At 52.0% G+C, this 12,334-nt stretch overlaps 1 protein-coding gene across 2 annotated transcripts in view; it reads right to left on the reverse strand.

Annotated features, from left to right (window-relative positions):
• Positions 1–2,073: 2,073 nt before the first annotated feature.
• AMFR (autocrine motility factor receptor) overlaps positions 2,074–12,334 on the reverse strand; it is a 43,802-nt gene continuing 33,541 nt past the window's right edge. For both annotated transcript variants that reach the window (XM_023246140.2, XM_045045426.1), the window contains exons 11-14: positions 9,228–9,362; positions 7,443–7,526; positions 4,239–4,423; positions 2,074–3,583 (exon numbers count right to left, since the gene is read on the reverse strand). In XM_023246140.2, coding sequence (XP_023101908.1) covers positions 3,436–3,583; positions 4,239–4,423; positions 7,443–7,526; positions 9,228–9,362 — 552 coding nt within the window. In that variant the 3' untranslated portion in view covers positions 2,074–3,435. The remainder of the gene's footprint in view (positions 3,584–4,238; positions 4,424–7,442; positions 7,527–9,227; positions 9,363–12,334) is intronic.

Consider the following 12,334-nt stretch of genomic DNA (forward strand, 5'->3'; position numbering starts at 1 on the left):
CGGGGCACCCACCACAGGCGAATCGCACAGGGCGCCTGAGGTCCGCACAGCCTGGCACCGGGAGCCTGATTCCCCTCTCCTCCAGGCTGCAGGCCCCACCACCTCTCCCCTAAGCTTACCAGGTTTTGGCTGGAATAACCAGCCAAGTGCTCGAGGCTGCGACCTAGAGGGGACACAGCCCAACAGAGTCCCTGTGTGGTGTCCACACAAGGATCGCTTGTCAGCCAAGCAGTCGGTGGTGCTACAGCCATCCAGGGAGACGGGAGGGCCGGGAAGAGGTCAGCTCGTCGCACTCCTCTCCACGCACCAACAAACGGCAGTTGCCAGCCAGGGAGGCGCTCTTGCTGGCACCCCAAAGGGTGTTTCAGATTTAGTGGGGGTGGCAGGACAGGCCTGTTGCAGACAGCCTGGACTCACAAGAGGCTGTGTGCAAGAACTGACCGGGCACCCTAGGCCTTCCTCCGCCGGGGCCCAGCCTCCCTTCCAGTGCTTTTTCCACCCGCAACCCTCACCCCCGACCTATCCGCAGGGGGCTGCCCACCACCATCTTCCGTCACGGCAAGGTTGCCATCGTGGCCACAAACCTGACAGGACACCGGTCAAGGGGGCAAACCAGGACAGAGACGGAAGTCAAAGGACACCAGGACTTTCTCTACCTGAATTTCCCCTAAAAACGGGCCATCTTCTAGTGGTCTTTCCTTTCGAGTGAGTTTTGTAGGTAAAACCAACAGGTATCTTTGCCTTATCTCCCTTAAAATGGAAGTCAGGAAGCATTCGGGAGCAAAGAGTGCAGGGAAAGACCAATTCAATTAGAACAAGGAACATGGAGGCAGAACTCCTGCATCACGGCTTCTAGAAGCTCCAGGAGTGTTTCTAATGTGCAGTCGGGTTGGAACCACTTCTAACCTAACAGGAGCAGGGGCGATGAGATGAGAGACAGAGGCTTCCAGGTGATGAAGGGCCTTCCACGCAGGCGGGCGGTTACTCCTGGACAAGCTCGGCAGCAGGGCCTGGCTCCCCACTTCAGCGCTCGGCTTGCTTTCCACCCCCGAGGGGACATCTGCTGGCTAAAGATAAGAGAGCACACATTGTCTATACCGCTCCAGTGGGAGGGAAATTAGGTCCAAGCAGCCACCTGGACACCTCGGATTTAGAGCCGCACAAGACATTCACAAGGACCACTGTTCTGTGGTTTGGACGAGCCTCAAACTTCGGGAGCGGGGGGGCTACTGAGGAGAAACTAAGATGTCAACAAAACAAGGCCTGCAGGACAATGGAGGGAGCAACACAGACCACTTGCAGATGAGCCCAGAGAGGGCAGAAGAGGGCAGAGGGCAAGGGCAACCCAACCAGCGCTCACCACACCGCCCGGTCAGGCGCCTTGTTCTCAGCCGACAAGCCTGAAACAGCAGCCTGCCCTCAGCTCCAAAACAAACGAGGGTGGCTGAGCACAGGGCAGGCGCCCTGAGCCCGGGGGCAGCCAGGACACGGAAGATATAATGGGCTGGGGATGGGACCCCACCCAATGTAACAAGACCCTGGCCTGGCCTCCCGCCACAGCCCTTAGCATCTGTCCCAGATGCCCCCAAGAAGCGACAAAAACCGAGAGACTGTATGGGGCCCAGGATCCTTTGCTGTCCAATTGCAAAACCTATGGGTGAATTTAGGACTGCTCTTCTTGGGTCATTTTAAGCTATGGAAGGCAGGTCTCCGCCTTGATCACGGTCATGTTGCTATATTCCAAGGTCCTAGGACCCTCTACCGTGTCTCAACCATTCTCTCTTTCCACACGTCTCCAACTAAGAACACGTGGAATTAGGGTCATCGTTAATGTGTGCCACCTGCAAGGTGTAAGGATGGGAAAAACTCTCCAAAAACGGTACACAGAGAATCAAAGTGCGGTCTAACTTTGGCACCTCTGATGAAAACTGCCTTAGCGTCCAGCCACACACAGCACACTAGAAGAGTTTGCTTTTTATTATTATTATTGTTTTACAATAAAAACAAATAGCTATGCTCTCAGCAAAACAAAACCATTTTTTTTTTAAAAATCACAGAAATTTACTAACAGCATTTCAAGGTAAGGCTTTTGAAAGATTTATTCAAATAAATTATCTCGGCCTAAACATTTACCCATTGTTCTCTTCAATTACGTTTCAACATTCCGAAAACGTTCAGTTATGTAAAATACATTTAACTTAGCCAATCATTTTAGATAATACTGGATTCTTCCTCGAAGGACTACCATAAAACTATGCTTTCAAACATTAAAAAAAAAAAAAAAATCCAACAGAACATAAAACTGAACTATGTAGCCTACGATTGCGTGTTTCAAATCCTGAAAGTTAAATGTGGGAAGAATTTGAACAGGTTCAGGACCTGGGTCCGCTCCGAGGCAGATGGATTCAGCATCTTACCTTTCTATGTTTAATTAAACCAACAGGAGCAAAGTCATGAAAATGAAGGGCTCTGGGGAAGAAAGATAAAAAAGATCTCTTACGTCTTCAAGAAAGCCCTCTAACAGTGACTTGCTCAGTTTGTAAGGCTCTCCTTTTCTATAAAGGACCAAACCCACAGCCCCTGGCATTGCCTAACTGACTTGACCAAGGAACTAGAACCATAAACCAAAGCTCTGCTGCTCAGTCCTTTCGGGGCTGGCCTTCCCCAGGTCTGGAACACAGAGAGGGGACAGACTCTCAGAGGTACTCGTGAGCCGCAGGAGCACCAGTGGTCACGGAAACAAAGCCAACTTCAGACTGGAGCTCGGCAGTCAGTCCCCGATGTCCTGGGACACGACAGGTCACCTCCTCACGCTCCGCAGCCCCAGGCTTTCCCCTCCTCTGCTCTACGTAGCAAATCAGGAGTCACTTTTCCGAGATGCCCCCGCCACCCCAGGGCTCTGGCCCCGCTCGTCTGGCCTCCGTTGCGTTCTGAATGCCGCCCAAGCGAGAACAGCAGCTTGACGACAGAAACCACCCGGCGGTGGAGTCGGGCTCACGCTGCACATCTCCGCGCGGCTGTTTATGAATCCTGCCCCCCCCCCCCTCACCTTCCTGCCAGACTTGGGGCTAAAGACACCAGCGTCTGCTGTGACCTCCACAAGCAGCAGTAACCCAGTAGTCGGAGCAGCCTGCTTCAGGGTTTCCTGGCTGCCCTCTTCCTCTCGGCTGCCCCGCCCCCTAAGAAGTCCGGTCGACGCCAGAAGAGATCATGCCTAGAGTTAAAATGTGCAGTGTTTCTAACGGGAAGAGAAATGTCACATAGAAAGTATTACAAAAAAGGATTAAGTTTGTCAGCTGTCCAAACACTATTAAGACCACATGCTTTATACAGCGGCAGCGCAGCCGACCCCTCCTCCGGCGGCGGCAGAAGCGGGGCCGGGCCTCTGTGGCGGCGCGCGGCTCGGGGGCGGCAGCGGCGGAAGGCGAGGAGGCGCTAGGACGCCTGCTGCTTCTGGAGCCTCCGTTCGGCGGCCGCGGCCAGCATCCTCCGACGCAGGGTCACGGGGTCAGAGGCTGTGCCTTCTGCCGAGGGGCAGCGCTCCGAGGCCGAGTCGACTTCAGAACTTCTGTTCAGGAAACGCCTACAAAACCCAAAGGCCTCGCGTGAGGGACGAGGGACGCTCTGGGACACACACACACACACACACACACACACACAGAAACACACAGCTTCCCGGGCACCTTCCTGCGGTCACTTGGCACCAGCCCGTGGAAAAGACACCTGTCCCCGGACAGAGGGGCAGAGGCTCCCTGCATCGGGGAGGAGGCCCGTCAAGCGGCTGTCCGGCCCCCCCTCTCCACCGGCCACCACAGGGCCACCCCACACCTCCACTGGCAGGCCCAGTGGCCAGGAGGGCGGCCTGGGAGCGGACGCCGGGCCGGGTCGGCCTCTCTGGGCCTGTTCCTTCAGCCCTGCCTCTCACGTGGATGCAATTAGAGTGCTCCCCTGGAGAGTTCGGAGAAGCAGAAGCACCGCAGAGGGCTCAGGACACACGGGCACGTGGGCGCTCCGTGCAGGTGTGGCCAAAGGCGCCCACGGGAGCTCACTGGGGTCACCGGTCAGGTCCGGACCCTTTGCTTTTCCAAGAGAGGTTTGGAGTCTGAACGTTTTGAATGGCTTTTCAATGTTGGAATCTGTTTAAAAAGGCAGGACGTGGGCCTGACGCGACGAGGGTCCCCAGGCCACCGGGTTGCGACCGGAGACACGCGCGAGCGAGAGCCGGAGGGTCGACTTACTTGCGAGCCTGCTGCAGGAGGTCATCCTTCCGCTGGACCAGCATGCGCTGCCTCTCGTCCGCAGACTTGGAGAAGCGGCTCCCCCGGGCCTCAAAGTCCTCGCCCTCGCCGGGCTCCGCCTCCACCTCGCTGAAGTCCAAGGCCTCCTCCAGCCGAGGACTGAGGTCTAGGGGCACACGCTCGGTCTGGGCACAGAGGAAGCAGGGAGCCTCTGTGAGCACGGGCCGCCCTCCTGCTAGGACTCCCCGCCCCACCTGAGTGCCCCGAACAGTGTTCTTCTGCACCCACAGGGAGCCAGGCTGCCAGGTGGGGAACCATTGGGGTATGAATAATGGCCGGTGTGGGCTCTGGGAGGCCTGTGCGCCACTAAGAACAGCACCTGACTCACGCCAGATGTTCAAGATTAGTGCAATTTTTTGTAGATGATCACCGGTATGAAAAACACAGACACCCTGAAACTGTACTCTCAGAAAACAATAAAGTTAACTCCAAGTTGATTTACATTCTGGGAATTTTTTGTTCAACTCTACTAATTTCTCTGAAACTTAAACAAGTCTTATCACATTTAACACAAATTTTACACCCTCACTTGATTCTGAAAACAGAGGCAGGCAGATAAAAAAGGGTAAATTTTTTTTTTAATGTTTATTTCTTTTTGAGAGAAAGTGAGAGACAGACAGAGAGAGACAGAATGAGCCAGGAAGGGGTAGAGAGACAGGGAGACACAGAATCTGAAGCAGGCTCCAGGCTCTGAGCTGTCCGCACAGAGCCCGACGCAGGGCTCGAATTCGTTAACTGTGAGATCATGACCTGAGCCAAAGTTGGATGCCTAACCGACTGAACCACCCAGGTGCCCCTAAAAAGGGCAACTTCTAAGGATCTTTTTAAAAACAGATATAAGATCACAAGACTCTTTGTGTAACAGGATATTAAAATGGGACTCTCTCGGTTTTGGCTAAAGCTCTGAACGCTACGGCAATGCCCAGGCGCCCCACACACTTAGGCCAGTGCCTGAACATTGATGTTCCTGCTACCAGACAGACCCAGGTTGGCCAGTGTCAGCCTAGCACCCACCTCTAGGTGACAAGAGTGTTGAGGTGGAAGAGGCTGAGAGACTGGCACATTTGTAAGATTTCTTGGCGTGTGGCACTTGTTACGCGACCTCACCACCCTTCCCTGCCTTCAGTCAAATGAATGAGGGGACTTCAAGACAGCCATGTGTCCAAACTCCTATTCCCTAGAGTTTGGGGGCCCCCGGGGACTGGTGGTGACTAACACACGCAAGGAGTCGAAGAGAAAGACACTTGCTTGTGGCAGATAAAAAAAGGGGAGCGAGTCCAACTTCCACCGACGGTAAGGCCCCACTGTGTGTCCTTCGGGGTGGCCACAGATGCTGGAGGGAACCAGCCTGAGGTTGTTGAGACAGACCTCGCCCAAAGGACCGCCTGGAGGGTGATACGGTCTCCATGAAGGGAGGGATGGTCAGAAAAGGCCTGCCCAAGTTCTGAGGAAGGACAGCTGAGGCTTCTGCCGCTAGCTGGGACAGGGAGATGGGTCAGGTAACAACTGCGATACACTCACACATGTAGCACATGCACACACACGGGATGGTGGGGTCATGTGGCCTGTCCTAACCCGCCCTCCTCCTGAGCCCGACCCTGGAGGAGGTAGAAAGAGCAGCTGGTAAATGGGGGAGATGAAGGAAAGAAACGGATGCGCACCCCCAGTTCTGCTGGCTTCCAAGCAGGCCTGAGCTCAGGCCGGGGACAGACCGCATTCGGTACCAACCAGCACAGCCAGCGCCACGCTTGTGCTACATGGAGGTTTTACTAAACGGACTGTTATCCAAGAACTTCTTACTTGGGAATGACTGGAAACACTACAGAGCGCGTTCCTTGTGAAGGAAGTACATTCCCTTCGCTGTGCTACAAAAAGTTCAGAAATCTTCCCACTAACTATAAAAACAGAGTTAAAGATCAGGACAGAAAGTGAACATGCTCTACCCCGAGGGGCCCCCAGCCAGCCCAGCACTCAAATCTAAGCTGGGCCTGCTATCCAAAAACCCGGGAATGCAAAACTGAATTCCTTCTCCGGAAGCCAGGTACCACTTTACGAATGCTGCACAATCCAAATATGGATTTGGGTGTGAAAAATTTAACTCGGCAACAGGATCTGAGAGAGTCTTAGTTTCTAGAGCTTCCTGTTTGCAGAGAAAAGCACACAAGGTACGAGGTGAAAGCAGCTTCCATGTCACTCACCCGTCAAAGCAGCTGCTTCGGGAAGAGCAGCGTCACCCTGAGCAACACCGCTGGACAAGGCAGCACCAGCGTCAGCCCCCAGCCCCGTGTGTGGGAAACCCCACGTCACAAGCACAGAAGCACAAAGACGGGGTTGTCTGGGCTATTCTCCAGTCTCAAGAAAGTTTCTGGAAAGTGTGGTAATTGATTAAGCAAATGGGAATTACAGACAAAGGGTGTGAACCAGAACCCCCACGGTGGGGGACTAAGAGCATGGGGGAGGGGGGGGCCTCTGCCCTGGAGACCAGACAGAGGAGCTGCCTTTGGAAGGGATGGCCACCTCGACTCACCTAAGTGGATATCCGGGCCAATCTGGCTCCCAAGATAACCACACTCCTCCACACCCATACACCACTCAGAGGGTCTCATTGGCATGAAGTGCACGGAAGCACTTGGAAACGCGGAGTTGGCCAAGGGAGGTGTTGGGGAGAAGACTTCAACGATTTCAGCTCGAGAGAGCCGAGCCCCAGTCAGCCCCTGTCTGGGTTCAGATGAGTCCGATCACCCAGAGTCCTGCCTGTGCCCAGCTTCCCCGTGCCCCTCCTAGGACTACTGCTCAAGGTCAAGATGGCAGGGCTGGCCCGGGGACAGCATGACTCCGTTCTCCTCCAGGTCCCAAGGATAATGCCCAGTGAGCGGGCGGTGGCAGGCCCTAGGTGGAAATGCAGGCCATGGCGTGGGCACAGCCGGGTTTGCTAACCTGACATACCGGAACAATGTGGCACAAGGCCTTCTCTGACACCCCTGAGGCCTCATGCACATCAAAGGCAGGACTGAAGACCACTGCCGGGCACTACAAGACTGCCCCCGGTCCCATACTCACTCTCTCTCTCTCTCTCTCACACACACACACACACACACACACACACACACACACACACACACACCCCGCCCTTGCACACCTTACCTGCACAGAAGCTTCTCCCTCCTCCTGGTCTCCGTTTGGCCTTTCTACAGGACTGTTCAGTGCAGGCCTGATGCCATCTGAGCGCTGCAAGAGAAAAAGCACCACAGACCGTACAGAGCTGCTCAGGGGCTTATGGAACAGGGCCGGAGAAATCCCGGGGTGCAGAGGGAGCTCCGGTCCCCAACGCTATCTGGGCTTTGACAGAGTCTGCAGCAGCAAAGAAATGAAGATGCTACTAAGATCGAAGAGAAGACAAGGGAGCCTGAGTGTGAGTCTGAGTCATCAACTGGCACCGCATTCAGTTTCTCCTCAGTGACAGTGACTGGACGGTGACAGATCGACAGCAGGTAACACTGACTGAACGCTTGCAGAAACTCAACGTGACCATCTCGTTTATCTTAACACCCTATGAAATAGGTACTGTCGTTCTTCTCATTTTTAGCCAGTCTGAGATCTTGGCCACGGCCACAGATGCTCTGGGGCCCTGCCCATCTCCCTGCAGGTCCTGCCACGTCAGTGTGGGCCGGCCAGTTTCTGTAATTCATTGCCTGAGAGCTCACTCTGGCTGCACAAGGTCACTCTGAGCCCCAGTCAACCAGCAGCTGACGGGAAGTGGCATATAAATGCCCCTCCTCACTGCCACTCGGGAGGCCCCAGTGGGATCAAGCTCTAGGCATCCAGGACAGTAACCTGCCGGGTAACAAACCCGTACTGGCCGCCTCCCCCGCACCGCCATCTCACAGCCCCACCTGCTGCCTGTTTCCTGCAGCCTTCCCAGATGAACCACTGGCACTCGAATCCTTGTCCCAGGCTCTGCTGCTGGATAATCCAAAGCCAAAAGCCAGGTCAAATAGGGAAGGACAGATAAGGCAAGTCTAATGTCAGCCCATTTGACTCCATGCCCTAGGCTCATTCTCTCTTGAAAGATTCTCAAATTTTCGGATTTTATTAATAGATTTCTACATAGTCTTATACAGGAAGTTGAATAATTTCTTGTTAAATGACTCTTGGTCACGTATCTATCCCCTGGTCCTGCCAGGAACCTTGTTTTGAAATGTTAACACTGCGTCAAATCGCTAGTATACATCTGAAACTAATATAACATTGTATGTCAACTCTATTCCAATAATAAAAATGAGAGTAAATAAATCAAATGTTAACAGTTCTTGTGCCCATCAAAGAGGTTATAAAATGGGCCAGGAAATGTGACCTTTTAAAAACAGAAGTACCATAGCTATTACAGCTAATGAAAAAAATCCCACCAATGTGCAAGGCCAACCGGGGACAGAGGGCATTACCTCCTAGAGCTGGGGGTCAGCTTTGGCCTGCAGCCAAATCCACCCTCCACCTATTTTTATGGATAAGTTTTTCCTAGAACACAGTCACGCACATCCATTCACACACTGTCAGTGCTATAGCAGCCACAGCTGAGATGCGACAGCAGGAGCCACATGGCTCACAAAGCCTACGCCTATCTGCCCTTTACAGAGAAAGGTTGCCAATCCTCGTCCCAGAGGAACCAAGGTTGTGACCTCCTGGACTGGCGAGGGCAGGCTGATGTGGGGTGTGCATCTGTACAAAAAATTACCCAAATACGCTTGTCCTTGTCTGAGGATCTGAGCCTCTTTGATGGGTCTACCCTCAAACTTTGGAAAGTGAGGACATTCGTAGAGACCCTTCATCAAATCATGAGTGATATTCAATTAAGTAACTAAAGAGTTAAACTACAGGATTAAATCTCTGTGAAGACAGAATCCACTTTTCATGCATAAAACCCCAGTGTACCTGTGTGGGAAAAGGTACTTGAATCCGTCCTTCTAAAATGTTGTCCGTTGTTATTTCTACCGAGCGTGTCAGCTGGAGGTCCTGCAGCACCAGGTGGTATGGCACCTGGGGAAACATTTCTTGAATCTGATGAGCCTGCAGGAATACAAATATGGAAGCCTTGGAAACGTTCACCTTCAACAGTGACTCCTTGGGGTCATGGTGTACGGCAAGCTCTGAGCACTGAACCCGGCATTCCGCCTTGAAAACACAGGCAAGGCGCCCCTCTATTCTGCAGATCCCCATCAAACCTCACTCATTCTAGCATTTTCCTAGGATGCCAAACAGGTAGCTGGGAACAGCCTCGATTTCAAAATAAAAAGAGCATGGAAATCCAGCTGCATCCCGAAACAGGTTCAATTAGAATATCCCAATTTTAAGAAGTGTTCATTTTAAAGCTCGGTATAATTCAGGTAAAAAAAAATGTGTTCCCCTTAAAGAATAATGCCGAAAAGGAACAAATTTCTGATACCACACCCGCATGGATGAAATTCCAATGCATTAGGCTAAGTGAAAGAGCCTGGCTCAAAGGCTATGCACCGTATAATTCCATTTACATGACATTCTAGAAGAGGCAAAATTAAAGGGACAGAAAACTGGTAAGTGGTTGCCAGAGATTGAAGGTGGGGAGAGGAAGCAATTTTACAAAAGGGCACAATGGAATCTGGGGCAGGGTAGATGGAACTCTTCTATACCTTGAGTATGGTGGTGGCCACACAACCGTATGAATTTGACAAAATACACAGAATCGGATACTACGAAGGGTGAATCTACCCGATGTAAATTATTACACCACCATCAGAAAAAAAAAGATCATAAAGAATGTAAATTCATAACACTAGAGCTGTAGGTTTCAAACCGCCCTCTAGAAACGTCTCAGAGTCCACGTGGGCGGGGCTCTGAGCAGCAGTCTGTGTCTAGGGGAAGATGGCACAGGTCTCCCAGCACACTACCACCCATACTTGCATCAAAGGCCCAGATTTTATTTTTCAGGTATGTACATTAAATGAATGTAATACTTATGTACAATGTACATATGCTTATGAGAATGTACAATGCTTATGTTCATGGTTTTATTGTGGAAAAGCCCCAATGATCAAAAGAACAAAAGAGCAGGAAAAATGTGATTGCTTTCGAGGCATAAGGAAGTCTACCACTGGGGTATTAGCTCCTCAGGAGCACAGCACTGTAACTGCAGAAGGAGAAGGTGTCCAACATCAGGGCCTTGAGAGCAAAGACCAGGGTGAAACACGCACAAAGCTTCGCTTAGTGTCTCACTGGGGTGGGAGGGCTAGACAGGCAGAGCCCAGCAGCGGGACCAATAGCCCCGCACTTCTGGGTCCCCTCAGGGTTTCTATGAACGGGAGCTGATCATTCCCCCCGCCCCAGGGTCAAATGAACACTAAGTGAAGAAGAGTCCATAAAAACCTAGACAATCAGGTAACATTCTTCTCCATTCTTCAACAGCTTCCCCCTCATTTCCCTGAGATTCATTTTACCAGACCCAAGCTGTTCTTCCAGAAAATCCAGTGAATTAAATATTGGATCTTTATAAAAAAATGTATGGTTCTAGTAAACTAATTATGTTAAGAATAGGCTATTCCAATCCATCATGGAGCTAGAGAAAGACCAACCGGGGACTATCAGAGAATGCTGAACACACCAACTCCAAGAATAATTCTTATTCCTAGAGGGTTACGCGCCCGTGATTCTGATTTTTTTAGGGAGCAGGCGAGGTGATCCACCTGCAGGACTTCAACAGCTGCCAGACCCCAAAGTCCACACACAGAGCCTGACACAAGCCGGTGGGTGGCCGCATTAGGCCGCCACACTGCAGACCATCTGTGTCCATTAGGTCGTCACTCACACACACTGCTGACGTGGCCGAGCACTTCCCTGAGGAAGCAAGAGGCAGCAGGAACCCAGGACTTTTTCTGTTATTACTATGGTCAAAAACATATAACCATCCTAACCATTTTTAAGTGTACGGTAGGGCGAACCATATGCACATGACCGTGCGACAGATTCTAGAACTCTGCCATCTTGCAAAACTGAAACCCTGAGGAGCAACTCCCCATCGCCCTCCCCACTGGCCCTTGGCAACCCCCATTCTAATTTCTGTTTCTAAGAGTGAGACTAATTTAGAGACCTCATCTGAGTGGAATCCTGCAGCGTTTGTCTTTCTGTGATGGTCTTATTTCATCTAGTGTAACGTCCCGGAGGTTCATTCATGTTGGGGCACGTGATGGGATTTCCTGCTTTTCTAAGGCTGGCTAATATTCCACTGTATGCATGTACCACACTTCTGGAATCCATTCATCCATTCACCTGGCAGACACTCAGGCTGCTTCTGCCTCTTGGTTATCATGAGCCAGGCCTTCTACTTAAACCACGTCTCAACGAAGCGCTGGAGCTGCCTCCGTCCGCCCTCCTAACAGAGGCGAATGCCTCTCTCCTGACCCCACCCTCCAGCTTCCCGTCTTCCTCTTCCATCTTTACTTCCCTGTGTGCACCGCACTTTCCGTCTCTCCCTCTCTAGTGATCATTCCCATTTGCACCCCAAGCAGGCTACCACATCTATCTTTACAAAAGACCCACGGGTACTCAAAAGAAGTGAGACCAGAGAACAGAACTCGTACAGCCATGCCCATCGCAGCATGACGCACAAGAGCCCAAAGGCGGAAGCAATCCAAGCGGCCGTCGGCGGAGAGTCACGTAAGCAACGTGTGTGTGGTCTCCACACACGACGGAACACCATTCGGCCTAAGAAGAAACTCTGACCCCTGCTACAACACGGATGGATTCGGAGGACGCTGTGGCAAGTGAAATAAGCCAGGCTCAGAGAGAGAAACTGTGATTCCGCAGCCGTTCCTGGGCCGGGGACTGGGTGGATGGACCAAAGGATGAGAGAGCATGACTTCCCTGGATCCTCCTCTAGAACTTCTGGAACTTGTGCAGAAAGGACCTGCTCAAAAACCTTCAAAAAAGAAATCTTAAAAAAGCCAAAAGCTCCCCTGACACCATAATCCTCGCGAGCTACCACTTCTATCGCTCCGCCCACTTTTACA

The sequence above is a fragment of the Felis catus genome, chromosome E2 (assembly GCF_018350175.1).
Source record: "Felis catus isolate Fca126 chromosome E2, F.catus_Fca126_mat1.0, whole genome shotgun sequence".
Lineage (NCBI taxonomy): Eukaryota > Metazoa > Chordata > Mammalia > Carnivora > Felidae > Felis > Felis catus.